Raw genomic sequence first — 26,352 nt, forward strand, 5'->3', positions numbered from 1 at the left:
CCCAGTGCAAGGAATTAATTACTCCCTGACAACCATGACAACAAATCTCTGTTGTAAACAAGCCCCTCCCAAACTTGTATGAGTGAAGAACAGGAAAGTCACCACCTCTTTTTTAGGCAGCATTTGAGAGAAAAATATTTAGAGATCCCAGATACTGAGGACAAATCATTGTGAGTCATCAGATGTAACACAAAGCTTAAGAAGAAAACAAATCAGATATTGGACTGATTATAAATAATCAATTTATGGCTGCTTTTGAGATTCCTGGAGGAGGTGGCAAGGGATAGTGTCTCTTGTACAGATGTGTTGTCATCCTGATGCCACCAGAATCTGGCATCTCCCATCTTCATTCCCTGAAAGACCTGAGGAAAAAAATGAAAGAAACCCCCAAGAAACAAAGTATTCTTTTGAAGCTGAAACTAAAGCAATCGTTTTGTATTGTCACCAGATAAGCAGACATTGATATGTGTGTGCAGATGAGCACTGTGGCAAGGATACTGTGAAGATGATCTTTAGTAATCTGTTAGAAGCCTGGCCCAAGTTCCCAGCTGATGTAGTTTGCTGCAACGCCAGAGAAGTGGATGTGCTCAGCCAGAGACAGTGTTCTTCAAGTGTCATGGTAGTGTTCAGCACAGGAGCCAGCACTAGGGAAAGTTCATTGTCGGTGTTGAGAGGCTGAAGCCTTGCTTCATTATGGCTAAGTCCAGAAGCAAAAAAAAGAGCAACTTTCTGGGTTTATTGTATTAAATTAAGATGGATTTTCTTCAGTGAACTTCTAGGCTGCAAATCCAAGGGCTAATTTTACTGAGGCCTGAGATCACTCCAAAATAACAACTCATGTCTTTGCTGCAGAGGGAGAATAAGCTCTGCATGGAAACCAAAGGAAAGAGTGTTTTGATGTGTAACGTCTGAATCCCAGCCAGGGCACATTAACACCCTTTGGGTGGAACAGAAATGCTATAGGGCTGATGAAACACACTCCTTATACAGTATGAGTTCTCACAGTACATTTTCCTGGGCGTGTTTAACATGCAGTCTGAAATGCTGATTTCAATACATGTTTGAGTTACTTTTGCCTTTGTTTTCTTTTGGTTTTGTTTTGTTTTCAGGGAAAGTTGGGTTGGTTGTTTTTACCCTCTGTCACTTGAGGGCAAAAGGGCTTTTATTCATTCTACTTTGTGTATTGTTCCTTGGTACAGTAGCAGGACAGGAGTGCATGCTGAATGCTTCCCTCCTCTTCCATCTGCCTTGCAATAAGGTGGGCACAACCTGGACACTGCATTGCTGAGCCTTGGAATGTTGGGTAGCTGTTGCTGGCGTGAATCAGTCATGCAGTAGCCTGATTTCCCAGGTTTTTCACCACCCCACAAAGCTTTCCCCTTAGCAGCCGTAGTCCTGTTGTACCTCTGCCACATTTCATTTGGGAACCTAGGGAAGCAGGTGAAGTATTGCCTGGTGGATGCCTGTACAGGTTCTTCTTAATGGCCAGGCCATTCCTTACACCAGTCTGCCCAGGACCTGTGCTCTCCCTCCCTGCTTGCTCTCCAGTTCTGGGCTTTCTGACCTGTCTTGATGAAGTTGTCTCCTTCCTGCAGGCACCAGAGTAAATACCTCTTTTCCTGGCTGCAGTGAACTCTTTCTTGGTGATGGACAGGAAGGACATAGTCTTTTCTGCTGCCACCAAAACATCAGGAAAGAGCAGGAAAAATATTGCTGTTGCTACAGTGTGGATCAAGAGTTACAGCCAACACAGGAGCTGGGCCTGTGAAGCAAACTGGCCGTGGGAATACTTTAACTGAGCTCACAGCAAGAGGTGCTTAGTGAGAAGCAAATCTGCCAGTGATGTTTCCCCCAGCCCCCTCTGCTCAACAGGGCATCACGGACAGAATAATGGTAAGGAAAAAGGAGGCACCACTACATGCAATTAAAAGACCAGAAAGGGTCTTTTGCTTTCTAACTAGCTATGAGTCCAGAAAGTCTGTTACTGGTTTACATGGGTTTTCTTGCTTCATATCTGTTTTCTAAGTGAGGATTTCAGTTTGAACCTGTAACCCTTGTAACCTCTAAGAATGGAAGTATCCATATTTCCTCATTTACTACTCTTTAATTAAGTGTTTTGTTGTTGGTTCCCAAAAAAAAGAGATTGATATTTTCTTAATTTGGGATTATCAAAAAGAAGGCATGTTCTGCAGCACCTGTGCTAAGACTCTTCTCCACCTCATGGCAGACAGGAAATGTACCAGGCAGAGGTCTTGTCTCCCCACACACCTCAGGCAGGGGGAGTTCAGATGTCCACAGTCAAAGCAGCAGAGTAAAGTGCACTTCTGTTGTCCTTTCAGTGTCAGTCTCACATTTCTGAAGTATTTATGGGCAGATGAGTCTAAGTCCCGGGTTTTCTTACCTGGGAGAAGGCTCTATCCCTGTGATGAATTTGACTTCTAAGCAGGGCTTTGCTCAGAATACAGATGGTGAAATCTTTGAAAGTGGTATTCACGGCAGAATAGCTGAAAAAGATGGTCATATTGCAAAATCCTATATGCAGGCAGAGTTCAGTCTGTGACCAAGGAGCAGAATTTTGCTCCAAGTCCTGTTCTTTAAAAAAAGATCATGTTTCCTTGTATGCTGGAACAGTCTTGGCACAGACACAAATACAGAACCCAGTTCTCTGAATCCTAAAATTAGCATATGGTCTCATTTCAGCATATCTCTTTGGTCACACGGGATGATTAATGCTTTTCTTAACTGCATCAGCCTTAGCAAACAAAGGGAATAGTTTAAAAGTTTATCAGCAATGCACAAGTAAAGATACTTTGCAAAAAAAAATAATATTGCCAGTTCTGTTTTTGGAGAGAAAAGATAAATCAATACCATGCAATATTCTGCACATGTTCTCTGAGGAACAGATGTTTTCCCACAGCCTTGAGCAAAGGCTATGACCTACTTCACAAATGTGCGTCTAAGATCTTATCCCACCTTAACTTTTCACAACCGTTAGTAATATTTCCATATACTGACAAATCTTTTAACTAGGTACTTTGTGATAGGGAAAGAAGAACTGCTTTTCTGCTGTTTTGGGTTATTTTGTGTATTTTGGTGTGGTTTTGGTTTTTGTTTTGTTTTCTGGTGTTTTTTTTTTTGGTTTTTTTTTGTTTTTTTTTTTTTTTTTTTTTTAAGTTTTGTTTTATTTTTTTAGTTCCATAGGAATACACTTTTAAGAAAGTACCCACAGGCGCAGAGTAGCTTGTGTTTTTGGGATAACCTTTGTGCTTTCTCAGTTATCCAGATGCTGCCAGAGTGAAACTGAAGGAAAGAGAACATCGTGTACTGCTCAGATGTAATGCCTGCCATGCCATTGCTTTCACTTTCTGTCTACAGCTGCTGTAATTCTTGTGAAGAGCTCTTCATTCTCAAAGGTTACACTTTCTGTATGGCAGGAGTGTTATCTCTCTGAAGGGAAAAACAAGTCAGACTTACTAGAATGTTCTTGCAGAGAGTAGGGAGGGACTACAAGCCCTTTATCAGTCATTATGGAGTGAAAATATGTGTATATGCAGATTGCAACCAGCTTATAGCTTGCTGGGGAGTAGCCTTCACCATGTTCTTGAAGTTTCTCATTGCAAAAAATAGGCTGAACTGATCACAGGGCTAACATGAATAGTGCAGTAATTAAAGCTTCAAAAAAGATCAAAATAATCCCTCCATAAACTGTGGTTGCAGCCCATCCTTGGGTCTTGCTTTTTGTGTAGGAATGGCTCTTCACAGGCTCTCAGTGGCCTACCCCTCCATGCAAATGCCAGTGAATTTGGGCTGATGTCTTGCCCACTCACTGCTGGTTTGGGAATAATTTTATTGATGTCTTCATGTCCATCAATATATTTAAGCTTCCACCCCCAAATGCCCCTGACTGTGGCCCTCTCTAATATTAAGACAGGTGCTAAAAATAGAGCAAGAAAAGGGGAATTATATTCCCGGAGCTACCAATCTTAATATGTTTCTAGCAGGCATGGCTAAAAATAGTGAGTTTTGAAGACTGGCTATTTTACTATGTATGGCTTACTAAGAATGCCTTACTAAGAATCATAGAATGATACCCTAGCAGGTTAGACCTATTTACAATGTCTAAATGAGCTCCTCTTTAAAGATAGGGGGAAAAATGCTTTCTGTGGTCCCATCTGTAGTTGACTGTTTCTTGGTGATTAGTCTTCCTTTCCTCCACCATGAGGCAGTGATAAACCAGAAGAAAAAACAAACAGGAATTATTTTCAACATAATGCCAAAAAGACTTCAACATTGGGTCTCTGGGAGTATTAATCATTATCCTGTGCTCTCACCAAAGAGATGCTGGGGGTCAGTACTATCCAGATTTAAAGCTGTTGTCTAAAAGCACAGGAATAGTTTTGGATTAAGGGTTCCCTCCCTGTCCTTCCCAGCTGCTCCTTCTCACCCCTAATGCCAGAGTGCCTTTGAGTAGGATGGGAGCCATGGTCCAGGTTCAAGCAGATGAAGAAGACCCTGAAGAAAGAGGTGGTGCTTGTAAGCCTGCTGAGTTCCTGGACTTCTTCAGAAAGCTGCCTATGCAAAGAATAGCATTAGCATGCAGCAAAACTGTGATGGGATTGAAGGGTGATGGAGTATGAGGTGCTTCCTTGCACAGGTGGAGCTGGTGCTGCTCCTTCCCTCTGCACCTTCCTTCCTCCCAGCCAGCTCTGCTTCTCTCCCTGGCTCCATCCATGATCTCTGCAGTGTGGGGAAAGATGGTGTCAGGTGTCCCAAGGCAGGCATTAAGCCATTTTTCTCCTGGTTAACCACAGTGTGGAAGGTTTAGGCAGGCAAAAGTAGCCAGGCTTCTGGAGAGGTTTGCTTAGGCCAGCAAATGGGTACGCACAGCTCAGGAAATCATGGTAGTGGTGAAGCCAGTGGGAACTGGATACTTAGGCAGCTCTGAAAATACTGTTAGACATGCAGAAAATACCAATGGCTGTATGTACCTTCTTCTAGGTGTGAATGTGCAGGGAAAATGCAACATTGAGACTGACCAGGAGTGGGAGGATAGGTAGGTAAGTGCTTTTAGTTTCACAGCCAGCTCCAGATTATAAATGTTGATGTTTTATTCTGCTTAAAAGGATCAACTCTTTCTGCTTTTTTTTCTTTCTGCTGGGTAAACAATGGAGAGAGGCTGGCAAGAAACTTGGCATACCTGCTGTTTTATAGGGCTCACCTTAGTTTCTGACTTTGTAGGTTTGTTTTATAATTGATAAATTCTGATGGATGGTGAAGCTGGTGTGGTGTTAGGCAACAGCCCCTGAAACTTAACATGCTTTTGCTGCCTATTTTGGAGCATTTCAAGCATTTTTACAAACGGGGATGATTTTTAATGTCAGGCAATTGAATCTGTACTCACTCGTGGACAGACTCCATGTTCTCCCACCTGGAGCTGCTGGAATGAAGCTTCAAGTGCACCCAGTAATTCCATTTATGGACAGACAAAAGCTACATTTAAGGCACGGCAGAAGCTGATGTTTCTTTCTGTACAAATAAATCATGCATTTGACAGCTCTGGATGGAGATATGGCACCTTTATTTCCCACAGGCCATTACTCGGTAGAGTTGACTTGCTATTTTCATCAAAAGGATGTTGTTGACATGTGACTGACAAAAACCCTGCTACATTTTAGCACCACTGTGGTCAGTGCTGTCCTGAGGCAGACAGGTCTGGGAATGTCTTCTGAAGACATCCAGATTTATTTTCAACAGTTTGTGCTCTTAAAGGAGAATGGGGTGGGGGTTGTGTTTTGATGAGCAGAAGCACAGCTGTGCTTGCTCCTCTGTGAAGGAAGTAACTCCAGAAGGCTCCCACTGTTCCCTCTAGATGAACATCATTGTAGGATTGTTTTTACCTGGGTTTGAATTTACTTTCAGATGAACAGGTCTTGGGAGCCACTCCTCTCTTCTCACAAGCCAAGCTTCTCTCCTGATTACCTTGGATTAATTTGTCTTGGTGTGGGTGATGGATGGGAAGGTGTGTGCTGACAGCTGCAGTTGCTATTCCCAGAGGAATCCCAGGGTGCCAAAAAGGAGATAAGCACCTCTCTGCAGCATCTGCAGGGGAGCAGCTGGGGAAGTCCCCAGGGATGTGGGAGGGCAAAGACAGGTTGGCTCAACTCTCCTGCTTTGGGCAAGACTGGCTTCCCTGCAGTAGGGATTGTTGGCAGGTTTCTCATTTCCTGAAATGTATTGCTTTTGTACAAAGGCAGCTTCTGTTTCTTCCATGTTGCTTGTCCCAAGTGAGATTCATTGCTGCTGCTTTCGAAATGACTTTTCTGCCTTTTAAGCTGTTCATTCAGATGGGCCTGAAATTTGTCTTAGGGGCTTATTGCCCAGAAGACATGTCTGACTGCTAAATGGGAACAGTCATACTGAATGTTAAATCTAATGCACAGTGTTTCCAGGAATTGTCTCAAAGTGCATGCATACTTAAAGATACCTTACAAAGAAACGCATCTCTTGCAGATAATTGTTTCTTCTTTGTCAGACAAATAAAAAATTGCTCCTGTTTTTAGTAGATTGCCATTTGCATTTTTCAGCTTTGACTCAAACTGTAGTAGGGGAAGATGGTAGAGATCTCCTGTACACATTCTGCAACCTGGATGAGGATTGTTGGTGCCAAGGGGAGGGAGTGCAGCGGCATGGCTGGCTGTTTGCCACCAACCTGTGGGTTAAAAAAGCTGAACCCACATCATCTTTGCCCAGAAAACAACTTCCTTTTTACACAGAGAGGGGTTATGCACAAGGGCTTGTCTGCTGTTGGATTCCTGGGGCTGGCTGTTTTTTCATATCTGAAGTGAACCTGAAAGGGAGCTGAGCAGTTGCAACCGTTTTCTGAGCTATTTTAGAAATTTGTAGTGGCTGCAAGAGGCTGCAGCTGAAGCACGAGTGACCAGCTCCGCACAGTAGTAAACAAAATACCAATATGTTTGCTGAAAGATTAGTGTGAGCATGGCTGCTGTTAAATTCTCTGAACACATCAAAGAACCTTATTGTTACATTCAGGTTTTAATTGCTTATTAGTTTCAAGGAAATGCATGTCCTCAGAGCAATGAGAGGAAACTTTGAACGTTTTTCTTCCTCTTGTGCTGGGTGTGGGCTTGGTACTACCTAATTGTTAGTCTGTCCCATGCCTGTACTCCCATAGGAAGCGAGAACAAACCTATTTACATTTGTGCCATTGCTGTGTGCTTTCAAATTTTTCTTTCTCTTTTTTATTTTTAAGATCAAAGGTGACAAGAATAGTGGAGCAGAGAAGTTAAGAATGATGCAGAGAACACAGATGTGAAGAGCAAAAGAGAGAGGAAGGAGCTGAGCCCGGTGCGGAGGGGGCAAGGAGAAGCAGCAGCCTAAATGCAAGTACTTGAATGTGGAAATGATGGGTTCCAGGATGCTTAACAGGCATTTAATATGGTTCTTTAATCTGCATCTATTGCCAGTTGGTTAATGTTTTTAGAATTTTCTGCCTCAGGTTCAGGACTTTAGACTCTTATGTCAATAATTTACAGCTCTAAACAGGGAAGTGGCATCAAGGTCATGTGTGCATGTGTGTGTGTGAGAGAGAGAGAGGGACAGAAAAAGAAGTCAGTTTGAGTCTTAACTGGATAATATAAGTCGGCGTAGTGCAGCTGAGGGGTGTGTGAACCACTCACTTCATAGCTGAACAGCACAGAAATGTAAAATAACAGCTAAAATTTCAGTGACTGGATTGATCAGAGAAAGCTGGAGGGAGGTGATCAAACTGCTTGGCCAGAACCAAAGTGTCTGCTATACTGCTGTGATGTAAAATGTACTTTTATTAATTCTAGTGAAGTTCATAGGACTGAAGCAGCCATTTGAAAGCCCTTTGGTTAGCAGGAGCATCATTTTAGATAGTACAATGATGCCTCCTGCATGTGATTTTTTTTTTTCTTGCTTATTTTTTTTCTTGGTAGGTTTTCTGCAAATGCAGGTATGTAGAACAAAAAGAGGTATCTCCAAGAGTGTGTTTTTCTTTGTGACTTCTGGTATCCTACCTGTATCAGCAGACAAGCTTTTGCTGATATCCTTTGTCATCTTCAGGTGAAGGTTTTCCTAATACAAGTGTACCAGAAGAGTATTTTCTGCCATAAAGAAGAATTTATCTCATTTGCTCTTAGGGGAGGCTCACACACAGATCTAAAATAACAATTATATTTACAGTCATTCATTGTCTGCAAAGCCTTAATAAGTGTACTGTGCAGAGGTGGAGGAGCAGCCTGGGAGTTCTGCCTGGCAAACAAGTAACCTTGTCCCTTGTTCCCTGCAGCTCCTTCCCAGGTGAGTGACAATGCCTGTCGAAAGGATGCGGATGCGGCCCTGGCTGGAAGAACAAATCAACTCTAACAGAATACCGGGGCTGAAATGGCTAAATAAGGTAAGCAGGGGTGGTGCATGCATGTGCTGAAGGGGAACTTGATAGTAGTGGCTGAGGTCTACATAGGTAAATCAGCTCATTCTTGGTTTTCAAAGGGGTGACATGGGGAGGAAGGACAAAGCTGAATGCTTCCTGCTGAACCTGTTCCTCTGGCCTCGCCTGCCAGATTTGAAGTGTCTGTCTTTGGCCTGGTGGATTTGTGGCTCATTTAAAAACATTTTCCAACTCTTTGTTGTTGAAGGGAGTGCTTCTGGAGACTCTGCTTGGACTTTTTTTTTTAACCTGGGAACACATTGTTCAACAAGTAGCATCAGAGGGATGTGTTCAAAATACTCTCCTGAGAAGCTATGTTCTGTGTTAGACTCTGAGTTGAAGCAAGGATCTCCTGTTTCAGATTTGTGTGACTTCTCTGATACTTACTTCTCAACCTGGGAGAAAATCGGATGACTTTTCCCCTGCCAGACTCAAACCTAATATTTCTAGTCCTGAGCTCTTACTAAGCGCTCAAGACACTGGGAGAGCACAGTTGTGAACTCAAAAATGTCAGTGCCCAATTTGAATTTATTTGATTGGTTGAGTAAAATCTAGGAGTGTGTTTGAGAGTTTGAATGGCAATGAATTATGGAAATGTTGCATGCTTTCTGCACTGTGCAGGAGAGTAATTCATCACAGTGAAAAGCATGAAGCTGTTTTTGCTAGAGGCTCATTTATTATCAAAATGGGTGGAAATGCACAAAATCAGGTGTAGAAACATAGGAACTACCTGTCTGCTTAAGTCACTAAGTCTGGTATCCTCCCTATGGCAGTAGTAGTTGTGGTACTCAGGTGCTCATTTTTAGAGTTGAAGAATGACAATTGAAATTACTACTTTTTTTTTAGCTTTCAAAGCTAGAAATGCTCATTACTATGAAATTATCAGGAGTGCTTTAAATATCATCTATGAATCTTGTTTCTCAGAAACTTTGTACATCAGTGACTCTCATGCTGTGGCTAGGTAAATAAATATTGCTTTATCCATTCCCTAGTTAGCTGCATGGTGAATTTGAGTAGGTCCTTGTTCTTGCATAATGGAGTCACAGCTGAAGAGGAGACCGGTTTTTACTGTTGTCTTTGTAATTTGAGTCCCATGTTCAGGTCCTTCTCCTTGAATATCTCTATTTTGGTGTTAGTTTTCCTACTGATAGTCTATATCTGCTGTTCTTTGCTATCCAGGGTGTTCCTGCCTAATCCTGAAATAATTTCTCTGCCTTGAGGTTTATCAAACTCTTATTCCCCACTTCTACTCTCCGATTTGGCATCAGCCTGGATTGCCTTTATTATTCTCAACAAGAAAAGTGCACTCCTGAGCATTTCTGTTCAAAAGTGTTTATACATTCATTCCAACAGTGGATAATTAAACCAAAAATATTTCTATTTTTACTGTAAATCCTGACCATAAACAAAGCCATGCATGGAATCAATGAAGTGTCATGTGTATCACAGCCTGTTCTATACCCACAGAATCAACTTTATAGGCTGTAGTGTTTTAATCAGAGTTTGGTAAAGGACAGTTCACAGTTTAGATAAGAAGGTGTGTCAGATTATCAAGAGAATGAAACCCATGTGTGCACAGCGTTTAAAGAAATAAGGTTTAAATATGAAAGAAAATATTACCATTCTGGGTTGTCATTGGCTGTCTGTTCTTGGGGACTTTTTTCAAACTGAAGAAAGAATTCAACCTCTCTCAGTTAGAAATGACAAAGCTGACACATAATTCTTTCCCTTGCTGTCAGTTCATCATTATACCTCCAGAACAATCCCCTCCTTATAGGGCTTAAAACATAAGTATTTGTGTACCTCTCTGGTGAAAATGTTGTCCTTCTGAGTGGCCCAAAGGAGGAAGGGAATTTCTTTACCTTCCCAGAGAGACAGAACTGGGAGATGTTAATGAAGCAACATAGTTCAGTAGAGGGCAGAGGGGATGTGAGGAGGGGGATTATGAGAGGTCAGTGTTCCTCATGGATCTGGAAAAGGAAACCTTCTGAGTAGCTGTATCAGAGAGGCAATCTACTCCTTTGATGGATGCTTGGAGTATTATCTTGGAGATGGATGCTGTTGTTTAAGATTGATCCTGTGACTTTGTAGCCAGTATGTGGTCCCACGCTCCAGCACTTGCTCCAAGCGTTTTGCTTTGTCAGAGTTCAAAGTGATCGCAGAACATTCTGAGTTTGAAGGGACCCACGAGGATCATCAAGCCTAACTCTTAAGTGAAGGGCCTGTGCAGGGTTGAAACCAAAACCTTGGCCTTAGTAGCACCATGCTGCTCTAACCAGCTGAGCTTTGATCTACTTTTCTCTTCATGCCTATTTCTAAGAATGTTACAGCTTTCCCTTTTGGTATTCCCACTGGACTTTGTTAGCAATTCCTGTTACAGTACAAAATTTTTGTGCGTTGTGTTTTTGACTTTAGGTGAGGCTAATTTTTTTTAATAGAAGCACGAGATTCCTACACAAAAGTCTAGTGATGGAATACTGGATCAGTCAGCACATGGTTTTCCAAGTCTGAGAGAAAGCATTGATGAGCTCTTTCCTGTTAAGGTCATTATTAGGTAGCATGGACTGAAGAAGAATATAGGTAATGTTTGATAATGTGTGACATAAAGAAGTAGTATTTAAATAGAAAGTATCCAGTTAAACTAGAGCAGGGCACTCAACTAACTACATGGTATTGATGTAATCAGCTGTCTTTTCAGGATTTCAGGGAAGATTCGATATTTCGTAGTTGATGAGAAAATCTGTAGTTGCTGTGCAGTGTAAACTTATAGATTTATGATACACATGGCTTCTGTGATTTTGTTATTTATGTTATGATTTGGTTTAATTTCTATGCTTCAAGACATCTGAGATTGGGAAGAACTTTCTGCAATGGGCAGAAGCACTGTAATGACCACTTAGACTGCTGTTGAGTGTCCTTGCAGCTTCTTTAGAAGCAATGAGTACAGTTGATGATGATGGGATGCTATGTCTGGAGTCTTGTTCAGTCTGCTGGGTTTTGAATTATCATATGGTCTATTTCAATCTGGTCTATTCTTAAAGTTCTTATTGATAGAAACTGTTTTCTATTGAAGTATGATTTTTTTTCCCCATGCTTATTATAGTCTACAAAAGAGTAAAGGCAGGGAAGCTTATTCTAGGTCTGATGAATACAGTAGTGTTGTGGAGCACAAATAGTGGCTTTGAGCTGGGGAAAGAGGTCTCTCTGTCGATGATTTACTTATATGTAGAGGGAAGAGTAAAGACAAACTTCTCGTGACAGAACTGATGGAACTACATTAAGAGGAAGATTCATAGTGTGAGGACTTGAGAGGAATGAGGAACGTGTTAAATCAGTGCTTGCACCAAATTAAAGATGAAGCCAAGCAAGAGGGGAAGAATGCAATTCTGAACTAGCAAACGTGACAGAAAGGATTCAAGACTAGAGCTGAAGGACAAAACGCAGGCTCAGAAGAAGAAAAGATCATATGGGAAGGAAGGGGAATAAACCTAGCCTTGGCATGAGTGAAATATTAACCAGACAGTCAGGGAAGAAAAGTGGTTGTTGGAGGAGGGGGAAAGGGTGAAGGATTCATCTCACCTGACCAGATATCTATAATGCAGTCATTTAAATGAGAGCTGCCTGTCTAGAATTATATGTAGTCAGTAGAGAGAAATAGGCTCTTTTAGAGTGTAATTCTGGCAGCATAGCTCAGGTGGCTGCTGCAGGAGGAGGGTGCATTTTGCCCTGGAAGTACTTTTTTCTTCACAGACAGATAATTGGATCTAAACCTGCAGTGGCAGAGTTTATAGTGCAAGTTGTCTGCGTGTGAAGCCAGATAAATATTCTTCCCAATAAAAAACAAATGAGAAAAAACAAGTGCTGTGGAACAAGTTCAGTTGGTATGGCTTTGCAGAAAACAGCAGGAAGAGTTCTGAAGCAGCCCTCTAGGTCAGGACAAAGGAATTCATTACCATGCTCTATGACATAAAAACACATCTGATCCAGAATCCTTCTGGCCCAGTATCCTGTGTGCTTGTGAAGGAGTGTAGGAAGCATGCTATTTAGGCTCTGAAAGCCATTGGGCCCCCAGAGCTGGAGCTACATCCTAAAACTATCATCTTTAATAGTTACCAGGGATCTTCCATGATCCCTTAGGGAATCAGTTTTTACTGACAGCATGTAAGGCATGCCCTGATTCAGCTGTGTGTTAAAAAACCAAATTTTTAAAAAGCCTTCCTTTGCATTTCTTTAAGTGCACTTCTCTTTGGTCTAAAGTTTCTGAACTAAAATGTGTTCGGGTAACTTCAATGCCCATCTTCAATATGAGTGTCTGGGGTTTTTTTATCCCCAGTGGAGAGATGTCTACTGTTGATATATTCTTATGTCTGTTTGCTTGGCATACAAATTTGCAAGATCTCTTTTCTTCACCATGTTAGTATTTACTGCCTGGATTCTAAATTCCCTGATTTTTCTCTGTTCCTATGGTTGTGTAGTTTCAGATATATTTTTCCTAATCATAAAAGTGTCTGTGCTGACAAAACTACCCTTTGTATAAAAGCTTAGAAATGTGTAGAACCGCATGTTTTTTTCTATGTGTCAGCTTGGAAAACTGCCAGACTCATCTTCCATGAAGTGGCTTCTGAGTATTTCATACACTTGGACCGTGCTCTGCTTTTGGTGACGCCAGTGGATATTTTCCTGTTGATTTCAGTGACGGTGACACTGGGCTAGAAGGGAGCAAAATGCTTGGATATGCTGAAACTGTGCTTATAAATTAGTGACTTAAAATCATGAGAAGATTCCTCAAGTCTGTCAGTGTTGGCATTTCCTGTTTGTTTTCCCTTCCAGGAGAAGAAGATTTTCCAGATTCCCTGGATGCATGCCGCAAGACATGGGTGGGATGTTGAAAAAGACGCTCCCTTATTTAGAAACTGGGCAATTCACACAGGTATTGGAACTCTCTTTTTTGCAGGACAGATTTTCACATTGTTTTCCCTTTTAAAGTTACATTTTCCTTCTTTCTTGTCTTTGCTTTTACTAACACAGAGAGTGAACTTAAGTTTACAGATTTGTGGGAGGCTAAGTGTTTTTTCAAGGCCCATGATACTCTCCAGCTTAATTGAAATGCCATAACTCATTTGCATTGTGGAGCACAGTAAAACTTAATTGATTTAAATGTTAACAACATTGGGTTCAAAACTGTCAGGAGTAGAGCACAGTCAGCACTTTGTAGACATAGGCCCTTAGGCTTTTTATGCCTTTCTATGGATTTGAGCCAGACATAATAAAGGTAAATGCTGTGCAAGCTTTTCCATGTTGTTATGGAGTCACATCAGATCTGCAGTGCCCTGGGTGTTTCTTAAGCACAAACTGTTCATCATCTGTTCTAGAAATGTGCATGAGAATGAGATCACAGCACTCTCTTGCAACCTCAGCTATTGTTCGAGTGCTTGTCATGGGAACCAAAGGCTGATACCTTGAAGCTAACCTACGCTGTTATTATTTTGCCTTGGATCTTCAATCATGTCTTATGTGCCTAATTTTCTTTTCTTGCTTAGGAAAATACCAGTCGGGAGTAGATAAACCTGATCCAAAGACATGGAAGGCAAACTTCCGTTGTGCTATGAACTCCCTGCCTGACATAGAAGAAGTGAAGGACAAAAGTATAAAGAAAGGAAATAACGCCTTCAGGGTGTACCGAATGCTGCCCTTATCTGAAAGACCTTCCAAAAAAGGTAGAGGGAAGACCTTGTCAACATGAAATGTTGTTGAGGGCATTGTGTTGAGAAAAACACCCACTGCAGGTAGCTCAGTATGCAACAAGCCACCAATGCAAGCTGCACATGGTGCCGTGACTGGCTGGCTAATGACTGGAACTTAGGAACAGCTGTATGAAAAATACGCTACATTCAGAAGAGAGGATCAATGAGATGTGATACCCCCAAGCTGTTGATATTTGTCTCTTAAAGCTGATGGAATTGTGTTCAGAATCTAGTCCCAGGTCTCCTTCAGTCAAGGAATCTGATTAGGGGATATTAGAGCTCAACACACTTAACTCAGTAGGGGTCGTTCAGAATATGGTGGCAGACACTTTGGTCTCTTTTTTCAAGCAAGAGTGAAATTAAACTGGTTCTGTCTTGAGCTGAGTGAGGGCAGTACACTCCTCTCAGAACATTAAACCACAAAACCACATTATTAGTTACAAAGACCATGAAAAACCAACCCTCAGAGCACAATAATGGTGAAATGGGAGAATGTCTGAATCCCCAGATTTAGGAATTAAATCTCCTGCCTGCCAGCAGGAGATCTAACCATCAGGTCAATCTCATAAGTATTTGGTTTCTTTCAAAGTAAAAATATTGGTTTATTAAGGCTCATTAGCTTTCATATGGCTTCCTTACTGGTTTGTGCAGTAGAACAATGGTTTCCTTAGTCCTCTGGTATCCTGTGTTTATAATTTGAATGAAAAGATAACCTGCAAACCAAACACATGGTGTTCCTCTAAAATCCAGTTCAGTTCACATGTAGCTACAGTTTGCTATTTTCTTAGATTAAGAAGTGAAAGGCAGATCTTCACTTTAAGGTCAGTGTGACTGGAAATTATGAACCATGGAATTTTTGGGGGGCAGAATCATACTGTGAAAGGGAGATCAATGTACAAAAGGTAGAACATTTGTTTTGAAACTGTTTCCAGTCTCTTGTCTACCAAATAGTGTATTTGGTATGTTTAGGCACATTCCCCTAGACCATAACATGTCCCTTGGCAGTAGATTCATGTAGGAACTACAAAAGTTCATCTTTAAAGCTGAGATTCTGGGACTGGGGGCTGTAGCAGGAAAAAGATACTGCAGAAAGTCCAGTTACTGTAAAACCCTGACATAGTTTGGGCCTGTAAAACCCTGACATAGTTTGGGCCTTACATATATTTTCACATGCCCCTTTTTTGTGGCATGTGGCTAAACATGTGTGGGAACAAAAGAATCTGGCTGCAAACATTTCTAATTTTCTGTGGCAGGGTGTAGTGGAGGTGGGAGAAACTCCTGGGTCACGTCTGTGCTAACAGTGGGGCAGAGCTGAGCTTCCATCAACCAGCAATACTGAGCTTCTGCATCAGGTCAGAGTAGGGGCAGCAACACTGGGGTCTGCCAAGGCACATGACATTTTGTGAGGGTCACAAGCAGTGTGGTTTTTGGGATTCCCAAGTCCAGCATGATTGCATAAACAACTTTTGCATGAATGTTAATATGTGTATCCCTACTAGGTTGTAGCTGTTTATAAAAATAGTGGTTGACATTTATTGTGATCTCTTTTCACATTAAATCAATAAACAATCTCCATTTTCCTGTAGCTACAGAGAAAATGTCAGAAATGTGGTGAGACATGTATTTTGATTTTTCTTCCCTTTACGAATATTTTTCTCTGCCTTCCTTTTTTTAACAGGCCTTGTTTTTTAATTTGTCATTCTTCCATATTTTTCACTTTGATTTTTTGACTGCAGTTGCTTTCCTTGGTCCCATAGTGGTTCTCTTTTGTAGCCTTTTAAAAAAGAAGCACAAAGCCAGAGCATTCAAGGTGAATTTTTTCTGCTCAGACCTTAAGAAAAGGGTAAAATTAGACAAAATGTGTTTTCCCTTTACTAGGAAGTCCTGCCATTTTGAGGTTCATTTTGGGGCTATTTGTTGGCGAATATAGAAAATGTGAAGGATAACTCATGGCACGCAGGACTTTATGAAAATTTCCTTCTGTTGTTACAGGAAAAAAAACGAAATCTGAGAAGGATGACAAATTCAAACAAATTAAGGTAAGAAGTGTCAGTTTAATAGTTCAAGAGCTTGTGAATACAATCTGTTGCAAGTATTTTTTAATAGCTCCAACAGTATATTGTGGTGGGTGCTTGTGGTTTAGTTAAGTAACTACAGTTACCCGGCATGTTTGGGGTTGTTTTTTTTATGAAATATGAAGGCTGTTAAAGCCATGACTTACGTCATCAGTGGATACAGCCCTTGTGTTACAATGGCTGGAGGTTGGAAAACAGGCAGTCTCAGCAATACATTGGCATTTTGTTTGTCTCTGTAAGGAGAAATACAGTAATTAGGGAAGGAATGCTTCTGAACAATAGAGCTACCTTTTGGAGCAATTAATTTCTGTGTGTAAAGCACTGGAAATTCAGTTTCACTTAGGCAAGGGTCAGAGCTGCACCCTTGCCTAAATGAAAATGTGTGCTTTTGTTTTGTCAGTTAGAAGGCCTCAGTTGTGAAGCTCTTCAGTCACAGCCTGAGATTTGGGCTTGTTCAGAGTGTGGGCCCAGGCTGACGTCTGCTGTCCCTGTGAGGCACCATGTTTCCCAGCTTTCACACCTCTGCCAAGGGCCTCTGCGGAGTGATCAGTATTACACACCTGCAGGAGCTAGTCCACCTTCAATTTTTTTAACAAAAAAGCAAATCTCAGAGATTTCAGACTCTTAGCTTTCAGTAAAATTACCTTGGGCTGTGTGTAGCTGTACAATTGCTACCTTGGGCTGTGTGTAGCAGCTGTGTCTACAGTGTAAGGGCAGCTTGGTCCCCTGCTGCTCACTTGTGAAGGGCTGTACCACCCATGCCTGGGTTCAGGCTCTGCAGCCTCTGGCCAGGAGGTTCTCTGGGCCAGGTGAACCCAGAAATATGGGAAAAAGTCCTCCACTGAAACGGTTTGGAAAGCGAGTGCTGCCGCAGCAGTTGCAGCTTGTGAAGTTACACATCAGAATGCTATACCTTTTAAATTGTCTTACAGCAACTGCTTTTGAACTATCGTGTTTGGCTTTTACAGCCATGTGTGCTTGTTATAAAGTGACTGATGGTAGCTGATGTTCAGAGGGAGCCAGTAAAACTGCTTTGCTCAGAAAAGAGCAGTGTGCCAGCACATATACCTACCTACCACTGATACCTACTGTTAGTTCTTGTGGCTCTGAGCTGGGGCCAAGTAGAATTCTTGTCTGTTCCCCCATTCTGACACAGATGTGCAGTGGCTAGCCTGGATTTTAAAAGAGATGTTCTTTCCATTCTCAGCCACACGTTGAAGGCTGTAGTAGTGAAGAGGGTTAGTAGGTGAATTAAAGCAAATGCACATTTTTGAGTGTGAAAGATGCTTATAATTGCTTTGCTTGGAGATGTGAGTTCCTGAGATCCGATTTGCATGTTTTGAATTGAATGCCTTACAGTTACCCTGAAAAATCTCTCTTAGTGGAGCCCAGTGGGAGGCTACTCCGCAATTTGGCTGGTAACTGCAATGGGGTGATAGCAGCAGAGGGAGAAGCTGCCAATCTAAGCACACATCTACAAATGGACTTTAGCATAGCAAGAGCCTTGCAGTGAGCTGCTGAATCCTGAAGTTGCCACTGCTGAATCCTGTGGGCACCCATAGCAATTGCTGGTGGGCTGAGCTTGAGCAGGGTGCTCAGGGCACTCACTGCTTGTCCCTGTGCATTTGAGAGTCCTGGACCTTACCAAATCCCTGCTCCACATTAGCAAAGGTGCAAGCAAGTCTCCCACCCCACAGATAGGTCTCCTATCACTGGGCTTTTGGGCAAACAATCTGTCATTATAATTCATTAAAATAATTTAAAAATGAATTCTCAATAATGGGAAGGAAACGGAAATGTCAGATCAGCCCAGATAAAACCAGTGTGCTTCTTTTGAGACAAAGGACTGAATGGAGGCTTAATTTCTACTTTATCCTAGATGTATCCTTTTGACCATGCAGCTCCATATTGAGAGACATTTTTAAAATCTTAGTGACAGCTTTCCCCATGCATTTCGCTTAGGCTAGACATCTGAACACTGAAAATTTAGATGATTTAACACCAACTGTGCCAGTATCCAAGTCTTTTTGTGGATCTGGCACCATCACCTGAGTTCTAAGATGCATAATTGTTTCTGAAGCTTGAAAGGGGCTACTAAATAAACTTCTCTGTAATCGAGCCTCAGTAAAGTTGAACAAGTGCTGCATGCACCGTGTTTCCATGAGGGCTGCTGTGTTTGCTGTGTTGCACAACACCAGATACTCAGGGCTCCAGTGTGCAGCCCTAACTTATCTCTGCAGTTTTGGCCTTCAATGGATCAATAGCAGCTAATTTTATCTTTTCCAGCTCTCCAAGTCTTGGACCTGTGGGCCAACACAACTGGTGCATCCCATCAAAAACCTAGTTGCCATTAACACTTAAGTTGTTACCCTTCTGATGTGCTGAGGAATGTTGGGACAGGGTGCCTGTTTGCCTTGCTTTAGTGTCTGGGGAGATTCACAACTCTTAGTGAGTAGATCACAATCACTTCATGTGACATCAAGAAAAAACCTGTCACAGTGCCCCCAGTGTTTTGTCCCAAGGATACCAAACGGTTCAGATGGTTAGTAGTGGGATAGGCTGGCACTGCAGGTCCTGAGGCTCACCTTTGCCCTGCCTTTGATGAAATGCTTTAGAGCAGTGAAAATGAGCACGGTGTGGACAGCTCTGCACCTCTCCGTGGGTGTCTCTGGTTCAGCAAGCAGGGGAGAACTTGCAGCCTTGCAGGGCTGGGAGTAAGAGCAGAAGACTTTAGACATTGTAACCAATAAACCTGTGAGAGAGTCAATACTGGGGAGGAAGTTGCACGTGTAGAATAATCCTTCTAAAGAAATCCTGAGTTAATGGAATTAATTTTTGGTGTCTACTCTGAAGGGATTTTTTTAGGTTCCCACTTGAGTGTATCAGGCTTACAGAGAGGCATCTTGTGGAAAGCTCAGTCTGTGTAGAACAGGTGGTGTTTTCCAAATGCTGTTGCCCTGTGATAATGTTTATGATGTGATCTAAAAGGCTGTATTTAAAAAGTGTAAACACTTTGGTTTGCTTTAAGGCTTGCTGTAGAGAAAAATTAAGGTTAGAATTTAAGGCTTTAGAAACGAAGGCTTCCTTTTAGAGAGTGCAGAGAGATAGAGCATATTTGGAAGGGACTGAGGATGAATGTTAATTAGAATACTGTTTTAAAGCAGTGTTTCTTCCTTGTTTGTTTCAAGTGTTAATCTCTTCTAGTAAATAGCTTACTACTTTATTGCTCTCAGAAGGCTTACTCTAAATTTAAAAATTAAAAATAGCTTTTGTTTCAAACCACAAGATTTGGAAATGAGTTAGTCTTGAGCTTCTCCTCAGGGAGATATTTGTTCTAAGACAGTGTCTTGCAGAGAGCAGGGGGGTATATCCCATCAGAAGTCATGGGGTTTGTTACCATCTCAGAAAAAAAGAGGTGAACTGTCTCCTGAAATAAAGCAATCTTGACCCAACTGTACTGTTTTCATTCTAGCAAGAACCAGTTGAATCATCTTTTGGGATGAATGGGCTAAATGATGTCACTTCTGACTATTTCCTGTCCTCCAGTATAAAAAATGAAGTTGACAGTACAGTGAATTTTGTAGGTAAGTACTTCTATGCTTTTTTTTTATATATTAAGCACACAGGTAACTTCAAAAACCCTTTTGGTCTGCCAGACTTACCTTTCCATCAGCATTTTGCACTTCAGGGAATGCCACAGTTGCAGTCAGGTAGACCCATTTCTCAGTAGCCTAGGCTGAGCAAGGTTGTGGTTGCAGGTCAGTCCCACCACCTTGTGCAGAGACAATGAGCAGTACTGTGCCAGTGGGGTGGTTCTCTTGAGAGTAAAGCACTTACAGGCACTCTTAGCTGGCTTCTCATGATGGGGACTTCTTCCACAGGGTGGTCCTCAGCCACGAGGAGACTGTAGCCAATGTCACATGGGAGTTAAACTGCAGTCAGATGGCAGTTTCCCATTGCCTAAAGCAGAGGTTTGTATAGAATACCATTTTATCTGGAAGTTCAAACCAGCAGGCAAAATGTAGAAACTTGGTTCTTTTTACTGACACCTCAGAAGAAGAGATAGTTTTTAACATCACTGAGCTAACGAAAAGGATCATCAAAGACTGCATTTAGAAACCGGTACATTAGAAATTAGCTGTCATCTCAGCACGAAAATAATTGGTCCTCGGTAGAATAATTGGACTAGGCTTTGACAGCTCTTTTTTGGTTAAGGTTGTCATTGCAGCAAGAGCTCCTAGTAATATGACCCACATACCATTTTGTCTAGAATTCCACTTTTAAATATGACAAATATGTTAGTATTCTGCTTGGAGAGGTGGCAGAAATCACGTGCAGTTACTGTTTTCGATCCCCATTTCTTAGGTCACAGCTTTGCATAGTCATTCCCCTGAAGTACTTGTGTGACTGAGGAGTTTGTGAGTAGTTTTGCTCTCTTTATGGCAGTTAATTTAATCGGCTGTTGCTTTGTGAGAGTATTAGAACGTGCTTGATGCTCCTACTGCAAGACTTGAAGGAGTAGCACCATAGTGCTATTAATGCTTCCTGTTCACTGAGGATCAGGTAGGGAACTGTCATCCAGTGTGGTTTAATTATTGAGATGTGAGGTGTGCTGCTTATCCAGACTGGAGAAAGAAGCTGTTATTTAGGATTGCAGAAAGGATTTTAATGTAAACAGGGAGGAAAAGGTAAATTAGAATTGTTCTGCAGAAAGACAGGAAATCAGCTGGAGGGGATGAAAGACAAACAGCACCTGCAGAGTTTCTGACATATATGCAGCTCACTGGAAGCTGTGGCATATGGCCCAAGTGAGCAGTAGTTTTGCTGTGCATTTTATCTCTCAGGGTGGGTAAGAATTGGTCAGGTATTGAAGAAAAAGATAAAACAGTGCAGATGGCCTGCTCATACCCTGGGTGGGTTGCGCAATATTGGTCTCTCCCAGATAAAAAATTAACTGTGTGAGCTCTTGCACCATTCTCACCACACTCAATAAAAAGCTGGTTGTTTCAGAACCAGGTAAGGTGAAATAAAGGGGAAACGAAATATCTGAAACATAATTGCAGTAATTGTAGTGATTCAACTTTAGAAAAGTTTATCTGGTATGTATGTAATTTTCTTTATGCTGACATTGCTTCTTAAAATACACATCTAAGTTTTGAAGGTTTTCTACTGGTTACCAGGCACTTCACGTAGCAAAATAATGTGCAGCTTTTCCCTGGGAAAAATATCTGTCACTTTTCTTTTTCAAAAAGTCCTATATAAAGATAGAATGCAGGAGTGAATTGTGTGTATAGACGTGTGCATTCATGTTTATTTATCTTAGTTCATGAAGGAATAGATGCTATCTTTTGACTTTCTCAAATTTAATAATTAGTATACTCGGGTTACTTAACAGAAGAATTACCTACATGTTTTTTCCCTCATGGGTCAAGAAAAAAATGCATTGTTTGAACCACACAGCATTGTGTTTGTACAGAATTTAGCCTTTTGTTCCTTTTCAAGCTTTATGTTCACTGAAAGAATATCTATAGTCTTTCTTTTGGGTAACTATGGTTTCAGGTTAGCCATCCTCTGAGATAGCTCCATCCCTGAGCATTCTTCTGATCTAATTCATGGCTTTCAGTTCTGTGCTGGATTGATGCATTTGTCATGTGTTCATACAGCTGGGATTAAAGGAAGGAGTTTTACAAGACAGTGGAAATTCTGTCAAGCAGCTTCAGACAAGTGAGATTCTGGCTTTCACCATACTTTTGCTTTGCTCAGTAACTTCTTGGTACCTGGGTTTGTCAACCTGTTTCAAAAGGTTGTTGTGTAGAGCAACTAACGATCTGCAAAACATTTCAGGACTCTTGGAAAGCATCCATGGTTGCTTCACTTTGTAGAAATAAGTAACAGTCCTTTGATATTAAATTTCATGTGCTCTTTTTTTTATTAAATATCATGTGCCTGGGGGAATAGGAAACCCCTCTGTTAAAAACTAACCAAACTGTAGCTTTCTGTCACAGACCATGGGGATTGCAGGTACAACTGTTATTTTCTACACACCATCAATGGCATTGTGAGGGTCAGTGAGAATGGCCATCTAACTGGAGCAGAAATGTTTCATAGATTCATGTCATATGTACATCAGAGTCCCACAGTGTTTTGCTTCACCCCATGGCCCGGTTTTTGCATGCCACTTCTGGTCTTCTGTTGTATAGTTTACATGAGAGCATTCAGAGGCCATGGAATGTTGGCAGCTTGCTTGTTGAGGATCAGAGATTTCCTTTAGAACTCTCACTGAAACTTATATCCCCTGGAAGCAGGTGGTGGGCATGGAAAAAACAGCTGAGACTATTGCAGATTCCATCAGATACCAAGCAGGCTCTTAGAGATTCAACAGGGTCAAGACATTATCAGTAATCAGGTTTTTTGTTTCTAATCCCAAGTTGTAGGACAGCCACACCTTGATGGCAGCAGTGAGGAGCAGGTGATCGTTGCCAACCCTCCTGATGTTTGTCAGGTGGTAGAGGTGACAACAGAAAGTGATGAACAGCCCCTCAGCATGAGCCAGCTGTACCCTCTACAGATCTCCCCAGTCTCATCCTATGCAGGTAAGCAACTTGGCATTCGTTACACTCCGTTTTCTGGAAACGTTTAGAAGACATTGTGGGAAAGAGTGTTCTTCCAGGGTAGCTAACAAAGGTTCAGAAATGCATACTCATCTGCCTTCTGAATTGTTAATGAAACTCAAAAATGCACAGTCCTCTGCTCATTTCCTTGGGAAATAACTTGACAGATCTGAGTTTGGAAATGTGAGCTGCAGGTTTTAGCCTGTGAGTAATGGGAAAAGAACGTTTTTAGGTACAATGCAGAGGTCTTTTAGAGGGGGATTTTCAGTGGTAAAAATGACATGCTCCCTGCCTTACTAAAGATCAAAGGTCTTTTTTGCTCTGTGTTTACTCAGTGTCTAGCACAGTGTGCAGTGCTAAGGGCTGCACTAATGGTATAGATGTAGATATGGAGCTGAGGTCCCAGAGGGAGTGGATCTGTGTTACTGCAGACTAGAAGAGCCGTGTAGCGACTGATAACAAGTGATCTTTCAAGCAGCAGAGCTGTGGACATCTGGCTTCCAACGTCTGCCTGCTGTCTGGATTCTCTGATACCTAGAAAGAGGATGAGATAACAGGCTTCCCCCTACTCCCAGTGAGAGTGGTTATGGTTTCTCTTTCCATCTGGCCCCTTATTTTCATATAACTGTTAGGAAGTTAAGAGTCTTTGGCACTCATTTCTGCCTTATCAGAAGGTTTTAGAGGAGAACAGACACAAATGTATGTGTGGACATGCTATGTAGAGTCCCCACAATCATATAAGCCTTATTTCATAGGAAGCAGGACAAAGCCACATTTGAAAGTAGAAGAAGTTTCAGATGCAACCTTTTTGTTTTAACATGGTGCTAATTTGCAAGCCATAGTAGACTGAGTAGAAACACAAATGTTACCTTTTAAGGCAAATTTAAATATAAATTGTTCTCCATGCATTTTATTATTTTACACATGGTTTTGCCTTTGACTCATTAGGCTGAAATTTCTTCCAGACACATTTTTATAAAGTATGTATTTAGTAATTTTTATCTTTGGGACCAAGTGAATAGCATGATGTTCTTTTGGATTGTCTCCACTGTTAGTCTCACACATGTTGATAAACGATTATGCTTCCCAACGTGTTTAGTCTGCAGTGACCAAAGCATTTAGAAGAGCTTTGCAAAGCATAAGGCAGGGAGATAAGAGAATGCTTAAATTTATTAGCAGCAGGGAGACAAGGGCCTTTGAAACATTTTTCCTCTTTACTAATGCATCTTGGAAAACTTTTCCATCTAGGTGAACATGTTGATGCAATCTTTTAACTTCAGCTATAGGATGTAAATTCTTGAAATGCAAACAGAAGTCACTGTCTTGGTCTGGAAGTCATGGTGGTTTCTTGGACTGGAATGATGGAGAAGGGTGGTCTGGTGACCACCCTAACATGAGCAAATCATCGCCTAACTGCCCTAAGGTCACTGCAACCAGTCTGCGTAAGGAAAATGATGGATGATTGAAGTACTTCTGCTATCTCCTTACGCTGTCTTAGTACCTTGGTGGCCTTCAGTTGTCCTAACTTAAACCTGGACCTAGTTTTGCTAGCCCAAAACTCAGATAACAGAGTTTCATGCCACTGGCATGCTTTTGAGTGCATCTCAAGGCAGTTCTTGATGATCCTGGCTACTGTAGCTAGATGCCATTAAGGAGTGGAGTACTGCAAAGGTCGGTCCTGGGACAAGTCTTAATTAATGTATCGATGACTAGAAGATATGTTGGAGACATGTTTGTTAGCTGTACAGGTGACACCAGGCAGAGCGCACCAGTCAATATGTTTGAGGGCAGAGTCGTCATCCAGAGAGCCCTGGAGAGATTTCAGGAATGGGTCAGCAGAAACCATATGAAATTTAGCAAGGGCACATGTGAAGTCCTGTGCTGCATAGGAAGGAAGAGATCTTTGCAGCAATAGTGGCTGAGGCTGATAGTATGGAGAGCAGATCTGCAGAAAGGTGGGTAGGCAGTGAGCTGAGCATGAGACACCAGAGCACCTCTGCCACAGAGAAGGCCACCAGTTTTCAGAATCATGGCTAGCAGATCTAGGGAAGTGATTATCCTCCTCTAGTCAGGACTAGTTGAACTACTTTAAAAGTACTGCATTCAGTCTTGGGCTCCCCAGTCCAAGAAACTTACAAACAAACTGAAGCAAGTGCAGAGAAGGGCTACGCAGGGTATGGCTTCTCGTTCTGTGAGAAGATAGAGAGGCTGGGGCTTGTACAGCGTGGAGAAGAGATGGTTTTGAGGACTTTATACCTGCTGCCTCTACCACAGGGATGTTCCCAAGAAGGCAGAGCCAGGCTCTTTACAGCAGTGCATGGTAGGAGGTAGGAGGATGAGAAACAGCAGGCTAAATTGAAACAAAAAAAATTCTGTCCAGCTGGATAAAAGAAAAAACATCACCCATTTCACCACAAGGATGGTCAGGTAGTGGAGCAGGATACCCAGAAAGATTGTGCTGCCTCCATCCTCAGAAGTTTTCATGACCTGAAGGGATAAGACCCCAAGCAACGCAGTCTAGTCCTGTAGCTGGCCCTGCTTTGAGCAAGAGGTTGGGCTGTAGACCTCCTGAGTTTCTTTCCAGCCTCAATTGTTCCATGAACCGCTTTTTAAAATTTTTTTTAAGGATGTATTTGCTCTTGAGGCCAGAGCGAGGACAAGAATCTGTGTGTTAGAACCCTGAAATTTCTAGGACACTCTTGTGACAATTTCTGCTTCGTCTTGCTCCACACAGACTTGTATAGAACCACAGGCACCTTTGCCCTGTGCTTGCGGGTTTGCTCTGTCAGGTGCTACTGGCTGAATGGCAGGAGAGTATGACCATAACAGCTGTGCAGGAACAGTTAGTTGAGCTCTTCTAAAACAACAGCCAAAAAAAGTAGCCAGATATGTCAGCTGTCCTACATAAATCTGGTTTATTTCAAAACACCTCTGGTTCCTTTCTGAGGTTACTCAGGCAAATGATGTGAGTCACTTGAATGAGTTTTTTCATATATATTCATGGATGTCTATGAAATCCTTTTCGTTTTCATTACTGAGGCTGTTGTCAACCGCCTGTTATGTTTGACATTGATTCAAAAACCCTTTGTGGTAGAAATAACCTCTCTAACTTTCCATGCCTGCGTGGCCAGCTTCCCTGGCTTTGCTAACTATAGTGCTATCTCTTGCTCAGCATTTTGTTAGGTATAAACACCAAGGATGGATTCCTTCTTACCTGCATCACTCTGGTTTTGTTGTGACATGCTTCTTTGTGTCAAGGAATATCTGTTACTCGTCTCTATGTGGATTCCTTCTCTTGATGCTGTCTTCAGGGCTGTTTCTCCTTCGTGTGAATTAATTTTTCCTCTCCCTCCCCCAGTATGGCTTAATTAGCCAGCTTATTCACACTGGCACATCTTTCTCTCCCTGGGCTGGTGAAGGAGAAGGCCTACAGTGCATTGACTTCACAG

At 41.9% G+C, this 26,352-nt stretch overlaps 1 protein-coding gene across 5 annotated transcripts in view; it reads left to right on the forward strand.

The window, feature by feature from the left end:
• Nucleotides 1-26,352, forward strand: part of IRF2 (interferon regulatory factor 2) — a 40,634-nt gene that overhangs the window by 9,941 nt on the left and 4,341 nt on the right. For 2 of the 5 annotated variants that reach the window (XM_066185906.1, XM_066185909.1), the window contains exons 2-8: nt 7,271-7,400; nt 8,333-8,440; nt 13,304-13,403; nt 14,014-14,190; nt 16,210-16,256; nt 19,765-19,876; nt 22,721-22,885. In XM_066185906.1, coding sequence (XP_066042003.1) covers nt 8,354-8,440; nt 13,304-13,403; nt 14,014-14,190; nt 16,210-16,256; nt 19,765-19,876; nt 22,721-22,885 — 688 coding nt within the window. In that variant the 5' untranslated portion in view covers nt 7,271-7,400; nt 8,333-8,353. Of the gene's footprint in view, nt 1-4,998; nt 5,058-7,270; nt 7,401-8,332; nt 8,441-13,303; nt 13,404-14,013; nt 14,191-16,209; nt 16,257-19,764; nt 19,877-22,720; nt 22,886-26,352 lie in introns of all 5 variants that reach the window. The other 3 variants (XM_066185907.1, XM_066185908.1, XM_066185910.1) reach the window with 3 other exon arrangements.

This window comes from Chamaea fasciata, unplaced genomic scaffold, assembly GCF_029207755.1.
Source record: "Chamaea fasciata isolate MVZ Bird 193981 ecotype frontalis unplaced genomic scaffold, bChaFas1.0.hap1 SCAF_6, whole genome shotgun sequence".
NCBI classification, from domain to species: Eukaryota; Metazoa; Chordata; class Aves; order Passeriformes; family Sylviidae; genus Chamaea; species Chamaea fasciata.